General features: G+C 42.4%; 1 protein-coding gene across 4 annotated transcripts in view; it reads right to left on the bottom strand.

Moving 5' to 3' along the window:
- Positions 1–23,978, bottom strand: part of LOC309482079 (GDP-L-fucose synthase-like) — a 274,578-nt gene that overhangs the window by 33,863 nt on the left and 216,737 nt on the right. The window contains exons 6-10 of one of the 4 annotated variants that reach the window (XM_082147305.1): positions 11,924–12,057; positions 11,694–11,825; positions 11,495–11,574; positions 11,233–11,332; positions 10,909–11,125 (exon numbers count right to left, since the gene is read on the bottom strand). The exons of the other annotated variants lie outside the window; for them this stretch is intronic. Of the exons in view, the coding sequence (XP_082003431.1) occupies positions 11,070–11,125; positions 11,233–11,332; positions 11,495–11,574; positions 11,694–11,825; positions 11,924–12,057 (502 nt within the window). The 3' untranslated portion in view covers positions 10,909–11,069. Of the gene's footprint in view, positions 1–10,908; positions 11,126–11,232; positions 11,333–11,494; positions 11,575–11,693; positions 11,826–11,923; positions 12,058–23,978 lie in introns of those variants that run through there. 4 annotated transcript variants of the gene reach the window in all.

Here is a 23,978-nt window from a genome sequence, read left to right as displayed (position 1 = left end):
GTTTTTGACAGTTTTCAGTGGTTATGAGGAGCAATATGAGAGAGAAAATTTGGTGATCATAGTTTAGGTACATTAAACCACGTAAAGTTTTTCACGTTAAGCCCATGAGAACCGTGGGGAACCCACAGCCGCTCCGCTGCCCTGCTGAAAATGTGAAGCAGAAACGCTTAATGTCAGATAACGTCCAAATAATTGGACTTTGGATTAGTTTTCAGTGGTTATGAAGAGCAATATGAGAGAGAAATTTGGGGATCATTGGTCGTTGTTTAGGTACATTAAACCACGTTAAGCTTTATCCTTACAATAGGCTCTAATGAAGCAGATACGCTTAATGTCAGATTTTAAGTCCATAATAATTAGACTTTTGGTTCGATTTTTTTATCGTTTTCAGTGGTTATGAGGAGCAATATGAGAGAGAAATTTGGTAATCATTGTTTAGGTACATTAAACCACGTCATGTCATATTGTCAACATGGTACTTATGAAGCAGAATAGTGGGTCATAGTCTAATGCTTTTTGAAAACTTAAGGCTTTGTTCTTCATAAAACGAGTCGGACATCATCACATTTTTGTATACATTTTTATTTATTTACATTAGTAAGCTACAGGACATCGTCTTTCAAAACATGACCTGCACGAAAGAGAAAAAAAAGGAATGCGTCATTGTACCCAGCACTTCTGAAAATGCACTTCCGAAATGCATCTCTGTCCCCAGCACATCTCAAACCAGACTGACGCCCATGGGTCACGGTTAGATACGAGTTCGATACAATAAGAAAAAGGGTCACACTTTAGTTTAGGGTCAAATTCTCACTATTAACTATTAACTATGACTTTTGCCTCAGTAAACCCCTAATTACCGCTTATTAATAGTTAGTAAGGTAGTTGTTAAGTTTAGGTATCGGGTAGGATTAAGGAATATAGAAAAAGGTTATAAGCAGAATAAAGCATTAATATGTGCTCTATAAGTAATAATAAATCTATCTACAACAACAAATGCTTGTTACGGATCTTATTGCGAACAATTCACCCATGCATATGTTTTTTTGTTTTTTTGTTTTACCTTTAAAGAAAAAACTATATTTTGGTGTAATTAATAGACATCTCTCTTGTGGCATATGCATAACTTCTCCATTCAATGGAATACTTCTGATTCAATGTGGCTTTAATCCTCTATAGCTGTTTATGACGACACCCTACACCCCCTCCAGTGGGGCGGGCTGAGCTCGCTGAGATCAATTGTCCTGATAATCTCACAGATACACAGAGCTCAGTTGACTTCCTGACCGAGCTGGCCTAACCGGTTTAACCAGATGGTTGACTTGATGCATAAGATCATCAATGCTGTGTGTGATTTGAATAACGACTGTGAGGGGGACAGTGTTGGGAAAGTTCACTTTCTACATGAACTACTTCAGTTCATACTTAAAAATGTTGAACTAAGTTCACAGTTCCGAAAATGAACTAGTTCATAGTTCTTTTTTTCCCATATGTTGCTATGAGCTATTATTTTTCAAAATGATTGCCACAGCCCATATAGAACCACAGACAGCAATTATTTGATCAGTTTTAACATGAGGAAATACGTGCTGCTTGAATGGTCTTTTTTTAATGAGGAATTATTAAAAGAAAAACAGGACAGTAGTCCTTAAGGTGCAAAATGTTTTTCAATTTTAATAATTTTCCATTTCAGTACATACTAAAAAGGAATACTGGAATCCTGGAAAAATATACCAGGCAGGTTCAACAAGTGCGGATTTTCTTTTCCTTTCAAAGTTTGCACAGAAATGTAAGATTTTCCCCATCCTCACCGACCTTGTCATAAAACTCGTTTAAATGATCATACGACGCCTCCTCGCTGCTCTGTCGCCTACATGCTGCTTTTTGTTTTGATTACTCATGCGGCGGTGCGACACTGGTGACTGGTGTTGCCAGATTGGGTGTTTTTTCAGCTACATATTAAGGCCTGTTTAGGGTGTGTTTTCACCTGGAAAGCTCTATCCTCCTGGGACCCAAGAATAGACTTTTGTCCACTGTAGTGGACATTATATTTTAGTGAATTTCTCTGACATCATACATGTCACATGACACAACCTGGGTGTCCTGTAAAGAGCACATTCAGGACTTTTCAGAGACACCAAATGTTTGGAGGTTTCACCATGAAAACAACTTCTCATTGGTCTTTAAAAATGTCTGACATTAATTTAGTGATCAAATGTAGAATTCTTATGGAAATATGATAATATATTGTAATTATAATTTAAATTGGACTACTTTTCAAATTGTATTTCATAAAACAACATCTCAGGAAAATGTTAAGGGGTTTCAAATAAAAAAAATTACTTTCTGTTACAGAACAGGGCATTGATTTCATACGTGTCCACTGTAAAGGACATCAGGACTTACATCATGTTTATCAGGCATTTTGTGAGACAGAACAAGTGAATATGGAAATAAATTATACATCAATATTCCTATGAAATATTAGATATTATTATTAAAATGTTGCCAATTATTACTCCAATTATTACACTTCTTTTTTCATTAAATGTTGCTCCAAGAACACATTAATGTGCAAATTAGAAACAGTGTATAGATACATTGCATTGAATGGGAATATTAATTTATGGGCATTTTACCCACATATTGCAAAAAGTAAAATGGTGTATCAATTCATTCCGTTATTTCTTTCATAACATAGTTGAGAATAATCTTTATACAAATTTTGGTTGAAAAAATCCTGAAACCCCAAAATGTATTGGTGATTGAACAAAAAATCCCATTGTTTTTGCCTGTACATATCATTTCATGTCATTTTATTTGTTAAACAACTTAGTCCTGGCGTCCACTACAGAGGACATAGCATAACGTATGAATAAAATATTATTTTCCAAAAATGTTTTTTTTTTACCATTTGTTTATTGTGCTAAAATAGAAAATGGTGATGTTAAAAATTTTGCCAAACAATTTCAAAACAGTGTTTTTCAGAAGAAATGCAGACAAAAGCAATGATGCATAAAAAACAAAGGTGTCCAAAATGTCACAAGCTAAGTCTTGTTTTAGACTCGGTATGCTCCGGTGACTTGTGTGAACTTTGATGAGGCCGAGAACACTAGCACTGTAAACATGCGGTTCAATAACAATGTTCAATATAAACAAGAAACCAACTCTAATGCGACTGAGCTTGTTTCACATATAACTGTTGATAGTTAGATATAATAGTTCGATAATTTATCTAACAATTGAAATTTACGATATGTTAAAACATTTTGGTATTCTGCTGATGAGGCCAAAAACTGCTTACCACATGTTTTCATAAAAAGAAGAACAAATTATTAAGACATAAAACACAATGTCTGTTTTCTGGATCTGTCATGATTCTGCCATCTTGTTCTTGGTTTTCTCTTGTCTTGCGGCAGAGTCATGACAGGCCCTTGTTTTCATGTGCAGCACATGGCCATTTGTTTGGCCATGTGCTTGCGTTGTCTCGTCATGTAACCCCGCCCCCTTGTTACCCTTGGTTAGTCATTATTGTTTCATCTGTGTCACCTGCTGTCTTCAATTAGTTTCTCCCTATTTAATCCCCTTGTGTTTGCTGTCCTGTGTTGGTTCATTGTTAAACCTGCTGTGGTGTTACATGTTATCTGCTATCCTTCATTGTGAGACTTTGCTCATTTCTGTGAGTACCCTGTCAAGAGCATCATCAAGAGAGAGTTCTGTTTCTGTATTTGCTATTTGTTTGTAGTCAAAGTTATGTCAAGTCACAGTCTAGATTAGTCACCCCTTGTCCTGTCTTATCTTGTTTTGCCCCCTCGTGGGCTTTGTTTTCCCTGTTATTTGTATATAATAAACCTTGTGTGTCCTGCAAACTGTCTGCAATTGGGTTCATCCTTCAACCACATAACAGAATGAACCGACCAACAAGGAACCCAGCAGACAGTATGTCCTCTTTTGTTGAGCATAACCCGGATGACCTTGCACAATGGTGGCTGAGGACTATTTCCGATGCAAGGAATGGCAAGCTGCCGATTCCTTCCCAGGGAGAGCAGTCCCTGAAGGAGTATGCCCGGGTCGTGAATGAGAGGAGGCTGTTCCTACCTGATATCCTCCTCAACCGCTACCTCATTGCGGGTCTCAACGCTCCTCCACCCCTGGCAGAACGGGAGAAGCTGGTCTTCCGCCCGTTTGGTGAGATGGTGGATCGTCTGTCGCAGAGGGAGCCGCGGGGTTCCACCTTGTCACCATCACCCAAGCTGTCAGTGATCCCGGAGGGTCGTGTCCTGGCTGTGGTTACCCAGGGGAATCAAGCTGGCTCCACTTCCACCCCTGAGGCATCAGTCATACCCGAAAGTCTCCTCGGCAAGCGAGGGAGACGGACCTCATGGGAGTCGGCATCAGAGTCCTCTGCGACGGAATCAGTCCTGTCAGAGACTGTCCTCCATGCCCCAGTCACAGCTCCTGTTGAGCTTCCCCAACCAGTCACAAGTCCGGCTATGGCCTCTGCTCCGCGGCCAAGGAGAAAGAAGAGGAGGAAGGGAGCCTCCAATCCTCTGTCTCTGTCTGTCCCTGAGCTCGCTCCTACTGTAAGCGCTGTCCTAGAGCCTGCTGCTACGGATAGCGCTGTTCCAGAGTCCGCCGCTGCTGAGGGTGCTGTCCATGAGCCCGCTGCAACTGCAAGCGCTGTCCCAGAGCCCGCTACTGCAAGCGCTGTCCTAGAGCCCGCAGTCGTGAGTGCTGCAGAGAGGGCAGCGGCCGATTCAGCTGCTAAGGCTGTTTTGCGCTCAGTTTCAGCTAGTCAAGAGATGCCGATCGTCATTGCTGCTAGAACCCTGTCAGAGTACTTATCCCGTCTTGTCAAGATTCTAGAAGTCCCTGTCACTCCTGTCTTGTCCCCAGACCCTGTGTCCAAGTCTGCTGCAGAGAGCGCTGATCCCAGGCCAGCTGCAGAGAGCGCTGATCCCAGGCCAGCTACAGAGAGCTCTGTTCCAGAATCAGAGGCTGATACCGAATCGGAGATGAGGAGCGTAGATTCTGAGTCTGCTTCGGTCAATACTGGTTCTGAAGCCGCTTCTGAGAGCCCAGTTCCTGTTCCTGCTCCACAGCTGCCTGCTGTACCCCCGTCACGATGCCTGTCCTGTCACCCGCTGTACCCCCTGTTTCTGCTCCTGTTGTGGTCTCCACCCCTGTCAAGCCGCTGTGTGTTTCCCCGGTCACCCCTGTCTCCATTAAACCCCGGACTGTTTCCCCCAAGACTTATCCTCATGTGTCCCCATTCAAGTCTGCCCGGACCCCTCGCCATCAGCCTTCGTCCCGTCATCCTAAAACCTCCGTTCCACCCATCCACCCTGGACTGCCCCCTAATGACTTTGTGTTTCCCCCACCTCCTCTGCCTTGTTTATTGTTTTTGATTTTGCACCCCAACCCTGTAATTGTTTATTCATGTTTGCCATTGTTGTTATTCGGCATGTTTTGTTGGTTTGTGTCCTTGTCACAGTCTGTTATGTCTCATGTTTAGGTTCCCTTGGGGAGCGTCTGGAAGCCGCTCCTTAAGGGAGGGGTTCTGTCATGATTCTGCCATCTTGTTCTTGGTTTTCTCTCGTCTTGCGGCAGAGTCATGACAGGCCCTTGTTTTCATGTGCAGCACATGGCCATTTGTTTGGCCATGTGCTTGCGTTGTCTCGTCATGTAACCCCGCCCCCTTGTTACCCTTGGTTAGTCATTATTGTTTCCTCTGTGTCACCTGCTGTCTTCAATTAGTTTCTCCCTATTTAATCCCCTTGTGTTTGCTGTCCTGTGTCGGTTCAAAACCTGCTATGTAGTCAAAGTTATGTCAAGTCACAGTCTAGATTAGTCACCCCTTGTCCTGTCTTATCTTGTTTTGCCCCCTCGTGGGCTTTGTTTTCCCTGTTATTTGTATATAATAAACCTTGTGTCCTGCAAACTGTCTGCGATTGGGTTCATCCTTCAACCACATAACAGGATCAGGCCTAAAAAACTGATGCCCTAAAACTCTGGTGTCAAAGTATTGGTGCGGACAGAATTAAAAATGAATCATCCCACCTTTCACTTAAAAATACCACTTATTAACTAATTCATTATCTTAACTGTTGTGACATAAAAAATGAAATAACAAGTGACATACACAAAATAACTGTGTATCTATGACTGTGCTGTGAAATGCACATATTTAACCCTTATACAGGCAAGAGTGGAAAATGATAAGCAAAAAATCATTTAATGTCATTTTTTATATCATCTGGACTTAAGTAAAACATATCCAAAAGAATTTTTGAAATATTTGATATATTTTGGATTTTATGAGTTGTGACTCCCAGGTCACGTTGCCTGATTAGGGTAAAAAAAAAGGACCTATAGTCATTAATCTGTTAACTGTTACTGGCCCACTTGCCACTGCATTTTTAAAACAATTATATTCTATACTTCCTCTGATCTAATGTTGACAAATGATATATCATTCGAAAGCCTACGAACTCAAGATTCAGCCTGTGAAAACTGTTTTGAAATCGGACCTTGCGTTACTATAAAAATGGTACTTTAACCCCTTAACTCTCAGCCCCCTTTTTGAGAATGGACATTAAAATGCACTTATCAAACTTAAATGGTTGTAATTCAAGAATGCTTATGGGTATAGACCTAAGTTTGGTCTTGTTTTAAAGAAAACACTCAGCAGATTATTGCTGAAGTGAAAGCACTTAAAAAAAAATGGAAGTATGAAAAAGTTATGGAAGTTTAAATTTACAGTAAATCAAATGTACTGTAGGCTACTTAATATTCTTTTATATAAAATATATATTTTACAAAATATTTTTTACTCTAAAATTAATATAAAATCAAAGTCATATATCTAACCAAGTTGTGTTCCAAATTTGAAGTTGATATCACAAAACGAAGTTCCCATGAGATTTTGTTTAGGCGTAATACCAAAAATCGCCACCGGGTGACATACATTCCATTGAATTTAATTGTATGCATTCTGCCGTAACAAATTAATACATTTCTGTCCAAATATCACTTCTGTCACAAAATATCGAACTTTGAGACTCAGACCTTTCTGACAATATTTTGTCAAGATTAGAAAAGGTTTTGATCATAAATTATGAAACATGATTACGCCCAAAAGGGGTGGAGCCAGAGAAAAGAATTTAGAGTACCGTTTCTATGGAAACGCAACGTCCAATTTCAAAACGGTTTACACAGGATGAATTCTGAGTTTGTAAGCTTTCAAATGATACCTAATTTATGATAACTACTAAAATATGTGAAGTAATAAAAAAGCGATAAATAAGATAATATTATATTTTAGAGGATAATATATATATATATATATATATATATATATATATATATATATATATATATTATACTTTATAGAGGATATTATTTTATCATTTTTTATTGACAAATACTAGATTATATGTTTTATTATGAACTTTTAACATGAAAACCAAAGTTTCAATTATTAAAAGTGTGTGCATCGACTTTTTGTGACAAAGCCAGAACTCCTGTTTTGATGTAGATTTTTTGAGGTGCACTATTGTCATAAATTCATCTATTACTGTTTCTACATAATTTGTAACAAAAAACAGTGCTAAAATATCTATTTAGGAGTCTTAGACCTTTCCAACGATATATAGTTTGTCATGATTAGATTAGGATTTAATTGTAATATAGTGAATTAAAAACTCAAAATACAAAGATGGTCAAAATTAGGGTTAATCCTTTTTTTATACATGAACAACATATTCATTCATTTTCTTCTTCAGCACCTTAAGACAATGTTCACAATTAATGTTAGCAGTATTATTATTATTTTTCCAGCAAAAAAGTAAGTTTAATATTTACTTTCCTCAAAATCTGAATGTCCTGCACCACCGGCAGCCATGTTGGATTTAGGTCAGGCTGACTAATTTATCACAAAAAACTTGAAGCAAATCATGTGACCAGCATACTCAAGACAGACCAGGCTGTGATAAATGATAAAAGGATCTGATGAAAAAATCGTTCTTATACCCCAAAAAAGACAATAAAAACTATGTAATGTGACTCCCAGGTCACGTTGCCTGTTTTAGGGTTAAGTGTAATAGTTAGACGAGTTTGAAGTGTAATAGTTTTATAGGTAACAGAAAAACAGCAATACTCATCTTTCATGTCGATGTTTTGTAGACATAGCAGAAAGATGTTCTAAAAGAAATATGATTTGTTTAGTCTTAAAAACTCTCATATAGAAGGACTGTCATTTATTTCTCTTTTATGTTATATGTTCATGTTTTTCATGAATTCCTATGAATGTGTTTGACCACGCTCTGGGATTATAGTCCTTTCAAACTGTAGAAAAACAAAAAGAAACAAGATGTAAACAGTGTCATTGATAGTTTATAAATGTCAATTACAAACATTCAAAACTGATCACAAGTGGCTTTTCTGTATTCATTTTAAATTGCTCATGCAGTATTTACTTTCTAGTAAGTTGACCTCTAGAATTTACTTTTGTGCAAATATAATCATTGAATTTTATCTGGGGGTTTTACCAGAGTGTGGAACTCATTGCGAGAACAAGCCACTCTCCCCTCGCTCGCGGCTAGCTTTCTTTTTAGAGAGCGACCCGCCCCTCGCGCCCTCCCGTTTCCCGCCTCCCAAGAGCCTCGGAGGAAGAAATGTCAGGGTCAGAGAACACACGAGCGTACGGAGACGAGTGAGCTCATGCCGGCTCAGACCCCGCGTGCCTCTTCACCAAAGCAGACCAGCGCCCCCTCCTTTGAAGCGGCCGGCCTCGTCTACTTTGATGGATCGGAGGAAGACCTCCACAATGACAGCCTGTCGTTGGTGGCCTCTGAAGGCGAGGCATTAGTCGGGCTCAGTCATTGACCCCTGCATTGAAACTCTGCACTTTTGCAGCCTTCTCTTGAGATCCCTCGGGAAAATTGGTGCGGAAAGTCTGGTGTTTCTCAACGTGGTGCCTCCGCACATTATAATCTTTAAGTACTGCAACGCACTCATTACAAATTAAACACATCAGTTTGGCGTTTGGATGTGGCGGTAAAATAAACAAGTATTTGTCAGTCCAGGCAGGGTTAAACTGACAGTTTTCATTGGAAATTTTACGTTTCAGTGTTGAGAAAGACATATTGATAGTAATCTAGGCTACTACTAGCACTTGAATAGCCTGGTCATATTGTATAGTCTTAAAGTGACAGCAGCCTAATAATCCTGCTGCAGTGTTAATTTCGTTGACGAATAATTTTCGTCATTATTTTCGTCAACGACATTTTTTCACAGACGAAAACGAGACGATAACTAAATAAAAACTAGTTTTGAATGACAAAAACTATGACGAAAATCTATTGACATTTTCGTCAACGAATAAAAACTAGACGAAAATGTTAGATAGTGACGATTTGGGAAGCGATCCAGTCTGATGTCCTGCATTTGTGGTAGATGCGCTCAATTGTACTGTAACGTGATCTACCCAGCGGCACACGAGTTCGCATGCGCTGCACGTCTCATAAAACGTTAAAACATGTAAACGTCTGGGAGAATGAGTAGAGCAGACATGAAGATCTGAATAAGAGTGACGACGCAAAAAAAGAGCTATATTCGGTACGGTTTTCTGTGCGCACACACCCGACCCGAAGCGTGCAGCCATGCACATAGACACCTAGCCTATACAGTGCGCGAGTACAGAATTGAGCTCTCTTTCGTGTCTGAATGGACAAATACACACAAATATTATGTCTAAATGTCCGTTTTGGAGAGTATTCACGTAAATTATGTCAGTTATGTCTTAAACAGTTGTGAGTGTATCTATGTGCATCAGTGCATTGGATCCGCATGTCATTGGACATGATCCGATGTCTTAAAGTGACAGTGGGTAATAAACCTAATGCGGTCTGTGTCCTTAATATTGATCAAGCAACAAAAGAAAAAGAGAAAAGCATTCACTGCTCGTTAATAGCTTTAATAAGGATTAATTATATTTAATTCATACAAATAAATATGTCTGCTTGAAAGAATAGAGAATGATGTATGCAAGTAGTTATAAAGAATTCATATATCATTCATTGAAAAGAAGACTGTCTTCTACTTTAGGAAAAGTGGTTTTATTTAATTTTAAGATATTTTTTAAGTTACAGTAGTTAAATCTGTATCTGTATTGCACGTTCAAACTTTAAAATCATTCATATTAGCAGGTAAATATATGTTTTCTCCGGGAGTATATGGGGTTGGAAATTTTTGAGAAATTCTAAATAAATGCATTTAAATTGAAACCCATTATATTTTAGTCGACTAAATCTACTGTAGATTTAGTCGACTAAAATCTTATTGTATTTCGTCGACTAAAACTAGAGTAAAACTAAAACAATTCAGATGACTAAAATATGACTAAAACTAAATGGCATTTTAGTCAAAAGACTATGACTAAAACTAAATCAAAATTTGCTGTCAAAATTAACACTGTCCTGCTGCAATCTGTGTCATTAATGTTAACCAAAGAACAAAAGAATAGGAAAATTACTCACTTTGAAAAAAAATCCCTCGAAACTGGGAATCGGTAAGAATTAGAATTGCTAAAATTCTAATGATACCAACCCTATTCGCTAAATGACTATACATACAAAAACAAGAAAATGAAATGACACAAAAGTGTGGTCGCTAAAATGTAAAATTATTTTTTAAATGTATTTTAGAGTGTCCTGCTTTTTTCTTTTTTTTTCTTTTTATATTTGTAAATCTAACTTCTCTTCATGACTTGGATTTGGATGAAAGTCTCTCGAAATTTTCCACATGAAAAATTTCCTGCTGGGAATGAAATGAAAACTGCTGATTTTCTAGACATGTATGAATTTGGGAACCTTAAAATATTCAATAAATTCAAAAATAAACAACATTATTTTAAATATTAGTGTATTATAGCAATTCACAGTACAGATCATTAGACAATAAACCCAGAACATACCCTGATTGACAAATTTGTAAAAAAATGTTTGATAAATCATTGGTTTCCAGCATTAAGATGCTCCCCCCCCACCACCAATGAGATGTGACGATCTTCATTTACGGATGATGTCATAATTGGCCGCTAACCAATCGCACGTCTCCTTGACGGCTGTAAAAGGAAAGCACTTATAAAGGTTCTTGTTTTGGTCTCTGCTTTTTACTACTATTGAAAAAAACATTTAGTAATTGCTGAAGCGAGAAGTGAAGATTGATCACCTGCTTTGAACGGTGTGAACTTGAAGTCTGGCAGGTATTTGCGTAGTTTGGCATTACTGGCGGTTTTCTTGATCTGGCCGTCTGATTTACTAGTGTCATACTGAGAGCGGTTAGTTAAGGATTAAAGGGTTTAAAGCTCAACAGCTCAAGAACAATCGGGACATTCTGCAAAATGTCTTATTTTGAGTTCCACAGAACAAAGATAGCAGTTCTGTCAGCTGTAAAAAATAACTGCAGACAATGTTTATATGTGAAAGGATACAATCACTTCACCTTTAAACCCAAACCCTTCAACCACAGCGTCCACAGCGTCCTTTATGGTCAACTCATCCTCCTCTCCAACTAGAGAGAAGAAACAAAGGCAAAGAAAATCAAGAGAGACATGATCTTGATATTTGATCAGCCATTGAGCTCTGATGAAACAGATCCAATATGTGTGATGTCAAACACTCGTCGAGTACCTGACGCAATGATGGGCTCCACCTCGTCATACTCCCTCAAAACCCACACAAACAGACGAGCCAGATCCACAGAATAGATGAACTGACGCAGGGCGCGACCTGAACCCCAGACCTGCAGAGGTTTACCTTCCTCTACAAAACACACAAACACACGCAAATTTACCAACATGTGGGACACTCTGAATGTGACTGTGGCTTCAGATTGTTCCAGAAAGTTAAACATGACTCACTCTTTGCCAGGTACGTCTTGTGTACCAACCCCGGCATCACGTGGCAGTCCTCAATGTTGAAGTTGTCATGAGGTCCAAATATGTTGGTAGGGATGACAGCTGTGTAACGCAGACCGTACTGCTGAAAACACGCCCTAATGGACACACACACACACACACACACACACACACACACACACACACACACACACACACACACACACACACACACACACACACTTAAAATACTGTATTTGGAAACATTTCATGTAGAGCAGTAGAGCCAAAACTATTAAAACCAACTGCTATATATTTTCAGATATATAGGCCGCTGTATGTGAGCTGTATCGTTCAGTTTCGTTCCGACAAACGGGGCACTAATTTTTCTTTTGCTCAATATGTTCAACGTTAATAAAAGGTATCCAAGCAAAAAGTTCTCCACGCATTATCCTGCAGTTAATTTATTGGCGCACTATATTGACTGCGTATTGAGACATGTAAAACTGTTGAGCTAGATTTTCAACCAATCAGCATCGAAAATGTAAGTAGGTCACAGCCGAAATCAAGCCAATATCACTACGCACATGTAAACATGGAGGAGGACGTAAGCAGCGCATCTTCATCTGATAGCGGCGATCAAGCTCGATTAACACCCGTAAAGTGTATTCTTCATGTCGGAAAAGATGGTGGGAAAGGTCCGCAGCCCTTTACTGAAGTCCGATGGGAAAAAATCAAGCATAGGAATGGCTCAAAACGTTGGACACTACGGAGCTAACGTTAGCTATTGCTAATAAACATGTTGCCCTCCTGGACAAACCGGTCTCTGATGTCCCAACAACTACGGGTTTCACCCGGCCTGCTATCGGCATTTTATAGACGCTTGACTTGTGTGTATGTGTGTGATGGGTAGGTTTAGGGGTCGGGTTAGTGTGTGTGTGTGTGTGTGTGTGTGTGTGTGTGTAATGCGTGGAGAACTTTTTTGTGCCCCGTTTGTCGGAACGAAACCCTATTTCTAAGCCTCTTTTAGGCTACCGACAGCGGCCTAATAATAACCCACACTCAAATAACAACTTTGTTGTATACAATCATTTGAATTGCGCATGAGCAATATTTGATTATATAAACCTTCTAATAATATACAGTTTTTGTTCAACCTCCATAGCAAATCAGGGTCCATATTCTTAAAGCTTCTAAGAATCCTCTCAGAAAACTCCTAATTTAGCTTAAAACTTATACGTAGGAGTCTTAGTTTAAAGGTTGTATCAGGACTTCCGGTGACGTCAGAGAGATGGCAAACGCTTGAAAGTGAAGCTCCGTCGGATTTTTGTAATAAATCTCGATTTATATTACAAATTCAGTTATATTCAGAGTTTTTCGGAATGAGTACAGCAACGAGACACAAGAATACCTCCAAAAATGAAAACTCAAGAGAGAGAGACGATAAGAAACGATCACCTAGCCCTGCTAGGCCTGCTAAACTGAAGTGATGGAAGAACTGAAATCGTTAAAAAAAGAAAACCAAGAGGGGCATAAACAAACAAGAATATCACTGACAAAAGTGGAGACCTCGATTGAGGACTTAAAATGCCAAGTAAACGGTTTGGAGAGTAGAATCGCGGAGACGGAGGAACGGATTAGTACTGCTGAGGAGACTGGGATGAGACATGAAAGAGCGCTACGATATCTACTGGAACGTGAGGTGGATCTCACAGATAGATGCGAAGACTTACAAAATAGACTTCGGCGGAATAATCTAAGAATATATCAAGTTCCAGAGGGCTGCGAAGGAGAAAACACGGCGGAATTTGTTAAAGGTCTGCTCACCACAGTTCTACAGCTTCCTCAGGACATGGAGATAAAGATTGAAAGGGCACACAGGGCCCTTGCAGCCAAACCAAAAGACCCCGCCGCACCCCCGAGATCGATAATAGTGAGATTCCTGGACTACGCGGTTAAAGGACAAGTTCGGTATTTTACACTTAAAGCCCTGTTTACAGATCGTATCTGATGAAATACAACGGTTAAGATTAAAATCTGGACACATGCTGCTGTCCCGAGAATTTTAGGTTTATTTCGCTTCGGAAGAATCACGGGTGTGACGCGTTTGGCAAAATAGGTCCACAAAAGCGAAATAAACCTAAAATTCTCGGGACAGGAGCATGTGTCCAAATTTTAATCTTAACCATTCTATTTCATCAGATACGATCTGTAAACAGGGCTTTAAGTGTAAAATACCGAACTTGTCCTTTAACCGCGTAGTCCAGGAATCTCACTATTATCGATCTCGGGGGTGCGGCGGGGTCTTTTGGTTTGGCTGCAAGGGCCCTGTGTGCCCTTTCAATCTTTATCTCCATGTCCTGAGGAAGCTGTCCTACGAAAGCCTGGTAACAGAAACAACGCGAAACGAATCTTCTTTGACAACGACTATTCACCTGAGCTGCAGAGGAAGAGAGCGCAGGTACGAGACGTAATGAAACAGCTCAAAATGAAGGATGTGCGAGCTCAGTGTGTCTATCCAGCACAGATAAGGATCTACCGGGAGACGGGAGTAAAAACTTTTCAGATGATGCTGCACCAACTCTCTGCGAGACTTGGGAATTAAAGTTCGAGTGGATGATCGAGACCGACAAGTAAAAGAGATTTCGAAGGCAAGATGGTCAGTGCAAGGTAAAAGTAGACGTGGATCGAAACACTGCGCTGCTGTCCGACGCGGATCTTCAAGCATTTTTGAAGCAATGAATCGCTCAAATACGTTACATTTAAACGGGATATTTCTGCTTCAGAATGTGAGTAAACTCTGGTTACATTATAAAAGAGAGAGATTGGCTCATTGTAGAATACATACGATTAAGAAACTTTTCTCTCTCTCTCTCTCTCTCTCTTCTTTACTTTCGGGATAATAATTGATTTTTTTTTCTCTAAATTGACGGATGCTTACTGACGTTTTGCTGAGTGGAAATCACTCTTGGAGGCGGCCGTGTTTCAAATCTGGCTGCGTGCACTTGGTGCACTTTTGATACCCCAGGGAGTCAACGTCACAACTCCCTGCCCTTCTTACATCGGGATTTGGCCTACGAATCAAGAACCTGGCCGAATGGATGTTTGGAAGTCTTGTTCGTGTACATAGTTCCTGTTTTTGTTTACTTTAATTATTTACCCTTGACAGCTAAAGCGTTTAGTTGTTTTTCTATATTACTAGAACATATACCGGTGACCAGGCCCGGAGTGGGTAATCGGGAGAATCGGGAGAATTCCCGGTGGGCCGCTTAACTTTTGGGCCGGTCGAGGATATATATATATATTTTTTTTTTTGCACATTTCAATGTCACGGCTACACACGTTCCGCATTCTGACACCGCAGAGCGCAGCCTCTGCATGGGTTGTACCATGTGAGGGAGTTCTCCCCTCCCCTCCTATAGAGTTGGTTGGGTCCATAACACGTCTTTTCCAAAACGTTCCCTTTCTGGCCAGCAAAAGTACAAACACATCTTCCTTTTTTAAGAATGACTTAAGTGCCGTTCTTTGCTCTTTTCTCAAAGAAAAACTTAACTCCAAGTCCTCCAGAGTCGCGGCCAAAGCCGATTCGAAAGACTATTCTCCAGCAGCAGCTCTTCTTTGTTTTCAAGTAGCAGGGAACCGTCGCAACTCTGTCGTCATTATGTTAAGCCCGCCCCGCCTACTCTATACACGACGTCATTGGCCTGACCCGATTTAGGTTTCCCTTTCAAGGGAACTCCCGTTGCGTCGAAACTGACGCTATGGGAACGCTTTGCGTGATGACGTCTTGAAGCACATGTAAAACCAGTCCAATGGTGTGGCGGAACGTCAGAGGCGGGTGACGTCACGTACCAGGAAGCTATAAAAGCCGGCCCGAAACAGAAAACGAAAGCTTTCTGAGTCTTCAGTTGCGCTCTGTGTTGAATCTGTCCTTGTTATTTGGTGTTGTCTGTCTATATTATATATATATATATTCAGTATGGCGAGCAAGCAGCAGTTTAGAGTGTGTGTCCATCCCTGCCCGCGTTATTTAACGGGAGGTGATACTCACACTCTTTGTGTTGTTTGTTTGGGTGAGGAGCATGCCCAGTCAGCACTCGAGGGTGGTGACTGTGTGCATTGCGAGGCGCTTCCATTGCGTACGCTCCGATCCCGCTTGGCTCGGTTCAATCCCGATCACGTTCCCCAGGGCTTGGGTCCCGCCGCTGCCGAGGCACGGCGTCGATCTCAGACCTGGGGTTCACAAATGGATTTATCAGTGGATGTTGAGACGGGCTCTGCCTTATCTCAACATCCTTCTGATAGATCCAGTGCCTCTCATCAGGGTGTGGAAGCACGCGCTGCGGTTTCTTCCCCCCCGATGGAGGCACCAATACTGCAATTGTCCAGCTCTGAGGAGTTGGACGTTGTTAGTATTGAAGCTGAGTCTGAGGATTCGCCACCTCAGTCTCACGCTTTTGAGGAATTGCTCGATGTTGTCACGAGAGCAGTTCACAGATTATCTATTGAGTGGCCAGAGGATAGGCAGGACGTTCGTTCGAAAAGTAAGCTCGACGAACGCTTCCTGCCATCTCGTACACAGCCTCAGCGAAGAAGCCTTCCGTTTTTCCCCGATCTCCACACCGAGGTGTCGAAATCGTGGGGAAAACCGGTTTCATACAGAGTGTATGCACCACAAACATCCCACTATTCTTCCATTCACAAATATAAAGAATATGGTTATGGGGAGATGCCGAAGGTGGAGGAGACGCTTGCGAGCTATCTCTCTCCAGCAACGGCATCTTCCCTGAAAGCTCCTTCACTTCCCTCTAAGCCAGTAAAATTCACATCATCTCTGGTTCATAAATCGTATGCAGCCGCTGGTCAAGCTGCAGCGTGTCTGCATACGATGTCTATTATGCAAGCCTATAAGGCAGAATTATTGGGGGATTTAGAGGAGGGCGGGGGAATTGGTCCTGACACAGTGGCTGAACTACGCAGAGCCACAGATCTGTCTCTCAGGGCCACCAAGGAGACCGCTAAATCAATCGGGCGGTCTATGGCAGCCCTGGTGGCCACTGAGAGACATCTGTGGCTCAATTTGAGCGATATAAAAGAGAAAGAAAAGCACGTTCTTTTAGATGCTCCGGTTTCCACTGTTGGTTTATTTGGTGATGCAGTAAACAGTGCGGTAGCTAAATCTCAGGAAGCTGCTAAACAGGCAGCTGCATTACAAAAACTTCTCCCCCGCCGTTCTTTCATTGAGGCTGCTGAGCGGGAGCAGCCTCACTCCTCTAAAAAGAGCGCTGAACATCGTGCCACTCAAAAACAGAGTGTGTCCTCTCGTGCTCCCCCACAAAAATCTCGGGGACACGGAGGGCGCTCTCAAACCCAGCAGTCTTCGAGGGGTAAAACGGATCTGCGGACCGTTATTACCGCCAAGAAGGCTGCTGGGAAAAAGTCCTGATGTCTGAGGGCTCAGGACAAATGAGGGTAGTCCCCCCGAAGCAGAGCGGTTAACACCTCTTTTCACGGTGCCCATCTCTCTTCGGTGCCCTCAGGGGACCGTTCTGCCAACCCTGCCACCTCTGGTGTTACAGGGCGCAGCGGTCTCCGGCGAGCACATATCTCAAGGTCCACCCGGAAACGTAGTGGCCTCGGGATGCCCGCCCCCTCTGAGGAGGGTGCTAGAGCAGTCTGTTTGGTCGTTCCCTGCCGGTGTGCCGTTACAGGGCGACGAACCGACTACTCAACAGCAGGAGAAAAATACGGTGCCGTCTCTCTTCGGTGCCCTCAGGGGACCGTTCTGCCAACCCTGCCGCCTCCGGTGTTACAGGGCGCAGCGGTCTCCGGCGAGCACATATCTCAAGGTCCACCCGGAAACGTAGTGGCCTCGGGATGCCCGCCCCCTCTGAGGAGGGTGCTGGAGCAGTCTGTTTGGTCGTTCCCTGCCGGTGCGCCGTTACAGGGCGACGAACCGACTACTCAACAGCAACAAAATCCAGAAACCAGTCTCGAGAGACTGGTACCTCTAGTAGAATCTTTGACAGCGTGGAAGCTACTGTCAAATGTTTCTCGTTGGGTCCTGCAGACCGTGGAAAAAGGGTATTAGATACAATTCTATTAACGCCCACCGCGGTTTATGGGGGTCCTGCCCACAGTGGTGGGCCCCGAGCAGGTTCTGGTTATGGAACAGGAAGTAAACACGGTAAAAGCCGGTACTTCATAGTTCCAAAAAAGGACGGGGGATTGCGTCCCATTTTAGATCTTCGAGTTCTGTACGAGTCAGCCATGCAGCTCAAGTTCAAAATGTTAACCTTGAGACAAATCGTGCCACAGATCAGGTCCGAGGACTGGTTTGTCACGATAGACCTCAAGGACGCATATTTCCATCCGTCCGTGTCATTGGAAGTTCCTGAGGTTTGCTTTCGGGGGCAAAGCATACCAATATCGAGTTCTTCCATTCGGCCTGGCTTTATCACCCCGCACTTTCACCAAATGCGTGGATGCAGCTCTGGCGCCTCTGCGCCTCCGGGGTATTCACATCACGAACTACATCGACGATTGGTTGATTTTAGCTCAGTCGCATTAGATGGCGGTTCAACATATGTTGTTGTTCTCGCCCATATGAAAGAGTTGGGGTTATGGCTGAACGCCAAGAAGAGTGTGCTTTCTCCATTTTAGAGGACCACTTTTTTAGGCGTGGTTTGGGATTCAGTGTCGATGCAGGCGCGCCTGTCATCGCCACGCTTCGATTCCATCCTGGCAGCTGTGAGAAGTGTAAAGCTAGGCCAGCTACTCACTGTCAAACAGTTCCAGAGACTGTTGGGTCTCATGGCAGCAGCTTCCAACGGGATACCTTTTGGACTGCTGCACATGAGGCCCCTGCAGTGGTGGCTCAGGACCAGAGGGTTTTTCCCCGAGGGGCAACCCATTTCGCACAATCAAGGTCACGCGGTGATGCCTACGTGCCTTGGTTATGTGGAAGAAACCTTGGTTCCTGTCCCAGGGCCCAGTGCTGGGAGCTCCTTGTCGTCGCAAACTGCTAACGACAGATGCTTCCCTCACGGGTTGGGGAGCGATCCTGAGGGTCGCTCATCTCAAGGTCTGTGGGAAGACCATCATCGTTCCTGGCATTCTATAGCCTAGAGATGTTAGCTGTCTTCCGGGCTCTGAGGAGCTTTATCACAGGTCTCAGGGGACACCATGTGTAGGACATACGGACAACACGTCGGTAGTCGCCTATATCAAGGGGGTTTGCGCTGGCATGCCATATCCTCTTGTGGTCCCAGGGGAAGTTGCTGTCACTCAAGGCAACCTACATCCCCGGGGTCCAGAATATAGGAGCAGACACTCTGTCGAGACAGGGGCCGAGGCCCGGGGAATGGTGGCTCCACCCCCGAGGTGGTGGAGCTGATATGGAAATTATAAGTGGATCTGTTTGCGTCTCGAGAGACGTCTCACTGTCCACTTTGGTTCTCCTTCACGCATCCAGCTCCTCTGGGACTGGATGCTATGGTACAGACGTGGCCGAGGCTACGTCTGTACGCCTTTCCCCCAGTTGCTCTGCTCCCGGGAGTTCTGGAAAGAGTTCGCAGGGACCGGGTTTGCCTGCTTTTTATAGCCCCGCGCTGGCCGGGCAGAGTATGGTTTCCCGATCTTGTGTCCCTCCTCGACGGGCATCCTCTGGAGCTACCCGTCAGGAGGGACCTTCTGTCCCAAGCAGGGGGCTCAATATTTCACCCCCGCCCAGAACTGTGGAACCTGTGGGCTTGGCCTCTGAGGGGGCCCAGCTCATAGAGTCAGGTCTCTCAACTGAGGTTGTTGAGACCATTCTACAGTCCAAGCTCCCTCCACGAGGAAACTTTATGCCCTGAACTGAAGAGTATTCACCTCTTTGTGTAGTGACCGTCGGTTGGATCCAGTCAACTGCCCAATTGGTACAGTTCTGGAGTTCCTGCAGGACCGGTTCACTGCAGGTCTGACCCCGTCCACTTTAAAGGTTTATGTGGCGGCCGTAGGTGCTTACCACAGTCCTTTGGGTGGAATGTCTGTGGGGAAAGACCCTTTGGTATCTCGTTTCCCTCGTGGCACTTGGAGGTCCTCCTCCCTTTCGAAATCGGACCAGGAGGCGAATAATTTGCTTTGCCCTGTTCGGGCGTTAGACGCGTATGTCCACAGAGCTGCCCTGTGGCGTAAAAGTGACTTTTGCTCCCCTAACAAGGGAGGTCCAGTGTCTAAGCAAAGGATGAGCAAGTGGGTGGTTGAGACTATCTCACTGGCTTATGAGGCGGCTGGACAGCCTTCTCCTTTGGCTGTCCGGTCGCTCTCTACTAGGAGTATGGCGGCCTCTAAGGCCCTTATATCAGGAGTATCGTTACAGGACGTCTGTGATGCGGCAGGCTGGTCCTCACCGCACACCTTCGTCAGGTTCTACTCTCTGGATTTAGACTCTACTCCAGGGTCTCATGTTTTGTCTTCTTAGTGCTGCTCACATGATTACACACAGGACAGACATTTGTAGCTATGGAGGCGTTGGTATAGACGTTCCCATAGCGTCAGTTTCGACGCAACGGGAGTTCCCTTGAAAGGGAACGCCTCGGTTACGACTGTAACCTCGGTTCCCTGAAGAGGGAACGAGCGTTGCGTCGCCTTGCCATATCTCCTTCATGCCTGTCAGCGCGACTTCAGACTTTACGAAGCTTTCGTTTTCTGTTTCGGGCCGGCTTTTATAGCTTCCTGGTACGTGACGTCACCCGCCTCTGACGTTCCGCCACACCATTGGACTGGTTTTACATGTGCTTCAAGACGTCATCACGCAAAGCGTTCCCATAGCGTCAGTTTCGACGCAACGCTCGTTCCCTCTTCAGGGAACCGAGGTTACAGTCGTAACCGAGGCGTTTTCTCAGGTAGGCTACCGCGGCACCGCCGGCGCTTACCGATGGCTGGGCCGGCCCTACCGTAACGGTACGCGTCAGGGAGGATGGATGGGAGGAAGAGGCCAGGAGGTATGGAAGCTTTGTTTCTGCCACAGAATAAAACATTTTAACCTGTTAACCCTCACCAGTGCGTCGGCGCACTGAAGCGTTTTTTTATTTATTTAGTTCAAAGTAACTATCAGATTAAATGTTTTACCTTGACAAACTATACATCATTAAAAAGATATAAGACTCAAGTTTCAGTATTTGACAACTATTGTATTCTGAGAAACTTATAGTGACAGTTATGTCTTATTTTGTGTCAGGATTTATGAAATGGAAAAATGCGTTGATACCTTTAATATGATTTATGACCGTCAGCTGGTCCATTCATAAAAAAAAACTCCGTGCTGTTGTCATGACAGCGATTCACAAAACAACGTCCCTCAGGGCTTTTAGCTCAAAAATGTGCAGACTTGGAGAAATATTGATATATTCTCATTGATTCACATCATATTTCTATAGACAGGAATAATATTTATTGAATTTATACCCAAATGCGTCGATGTAATCATTATGAGCGCTTCTTACTGAGATGTGCTGTGTTTTCAATTCATACCTATAGCCTGAGGGCGCTATATGCACAAAAATACTCCATATATGGAACATGAAGAAGAGACATAATCATGTGACCTTCAAGGACGTCACTGATAGCAGCCAGAGCCATAGAGAGAGAGAGTTGCGACACTCTTTGATGTCGCCGCTATGGCTGTCACGTGGTTCATGTAAGCCCCAATAGTTCCAAAACGTACGCTGGCTGTCATGTTCTTCTATGGGACCGACAGCAGCGATTGCATTATTGAACGGTAAATATAAAATAAAACACACACCCAAGTACTTTTTCAGCTGTTATTGCATTATTGCATTTTGTTAATGTCAGTTTTGCATTTGGAGATAAGTTTTAGGCTATATTTTTGGAGGGAAAAGCTTAGTGTTCATGTTCGCATGGGTAGTAGCACTGGCTTTAGCGGCTCTAACTTAACTTTTCCATATCATTCATCTGATGATGGACGTCTCATGATATTTATTTTAGCACAACTGGGCTGTATTAGGCTATTGATTCCCGTGATTTTGCTTATAAATTTTGATTCAGCCATTAGCCTACCTTCGTGATCACGCAAAGAGGTCTGCCGTGGCGGTCCGTTCAGAATTCGCTTAGAAGCTAGCTCACTTCTTCTGATGAAAGTGGCCACCCCCAGGACCACAACGTGAAACATGATCATGTTAAGACTAAGAATATTATTTTAAGATTAAGGCCATACACATTATCAAAACTATAACAGATTAAAAACGAATTTAAGCATGGCTGATACAAATGAAGGTTTTCAAATAAAATATTTTTTATTAAACAATGACAGACAACAAAAATGTGTGCTTGTGTGTGTGAACAAGAAAAACAAAAACCAGGGGCAGGTGATCCATGAAACAGACAGGACTGGTGATGGCCATAACAATCCTAAAGGTCCAGCATTGTTCTCACAAGCCGCTTCACTCAAGACAATAATAACATAATGAAAAGTTAGTATATCCCAAAAAATTTAATTAAATAAAAGTTGCTATAAAGGTGGTAGCGATTCATTACCGAACTCTTAGCTGACGAAGTCGCGCTAGCTAACTAACGTTAGCTAGCAGGCAGTGCTTGAAAATTGGTTGAAACAACCAACATAAAATATAAATAATTACGCTGTGCATGTACAAATGAAGACCAGTATAAGCATCGCAAAGGGCCTCTGATACAATATAGACAGTTGACAATTCAAAAGAGGTCGATATTTCAGCAACTTAACTCTGGAACAACTCGACGCGCAGCAATGTAAGTGAATGGTGTCCAACGCCCAAATGACAGTGTTTGGAACTATTCCGATCTTCATATCCCGGAAGTAGGCGGTTAAAAGCGCCGCCATTATTTACAACGGAGGTCTATGGGAGTGTCGCAACTCTCTCTCTCTATGGCTCTGATAGCAGCTACACACAAAGCCAGGGTTGCCAACTTTTCAGTTTAGCTCGGAGTGAGACTTCTCCGACGGGGGGGGGGGGGGGGGGGGGGGGGGGGGGGGGGGGGCTTTTAGGGGGCACACCTTTAACATTCATCTTAACCTATTTTCAACATTCATCTTAACCTATTTTCAGTATTATTTCAAGTCATTTTTCACCATGTCATGCATGACTGCAATCTCTAGAAAAAGCTAATAAATAATATTAGCTAAGCTAATAAAACAATTTCAATTCAAATGAATGTTTCATTATGTTTAATTGTAGTGTGATATAATGATCAATAATAACACATTTTTAGCATCTAAGCACATCTAGGCACTTTTTTACACCTGGGGTGGGCGATATGGCAATAATATCACAATTTTTGTTTCGATTTTCAGAAAAAATCACGATTTTATCATGATTCTTTTTCATGTTGGTTTTACTATTTTGCATGTGACTGAGCATTACAGCCAAACTAATTTCCCTATTTTAAAAACAAAGCCTTATAACAAAATATAGGTAACAAAATATAAAATAAAAAAGAATGGCAGACATTTAGGTCAAAGTGGCGAAGCTAAAATCTTTGTCACTATTTTCTTTGTTATTAAAAATTAAGAACAGAGATACATATTACACATACACAACTTAATATACAAATGAAATAAACAGTGCTTTATTTTTTCAGCTATAGGTGTATTTAACAGTAGAATTGAAGAAAGTAATTAAATGGACAAATATGAAAATAAAACACAACAGACTTAAAGTTCTCAGTCAAGAGCAGTGAATGATTTCCTCTGTGTGTTTTGTTGTTTTATTAACATTAACGGCATAGTTCTCCCCCCAAAAAGTCATAATTTACTCTCTTAAGTTGTTTTAAACCTGAATAAGTTTCTTTCTTCTGTTGAAAATAAACGTTATTTGAAAGAATGTCAGTAACCAAACAGTTGATGTACCCCTGTGACTTCCATAGTATATTTTTTTCCTACTATGTATGTCAATGGGGACCAGCAACTGTTTGGTTTTGGGTGAACTATCTCTTTAAGGACAAGCGGCATCATGTTTATTATTAGGGCTACTGTCTCTGTAAGAACTGCACGCGACGCGTCTAATATACACGCATATATATGACAAGCAGATTTTAATTA

The sequence above is a fragment of the Leuciscus leuciscus genome (genome assembly GCF_965113295.1).
Source record: "Leuciscus leuciscus genome assembly, chromosome: 19".
Lineage (NCBI taxonomy): Eukaryota > Metazoa > Chordata > Actinopteri > Cypriniformes > Leuciscidae > Leuciscus > Leuciscus leuciscus.
The sequence above is the reverse complement of the archived record's forward strand: the minus strand, read 5'-3'. Positions and strand labels throughout refer to the sequence as shown.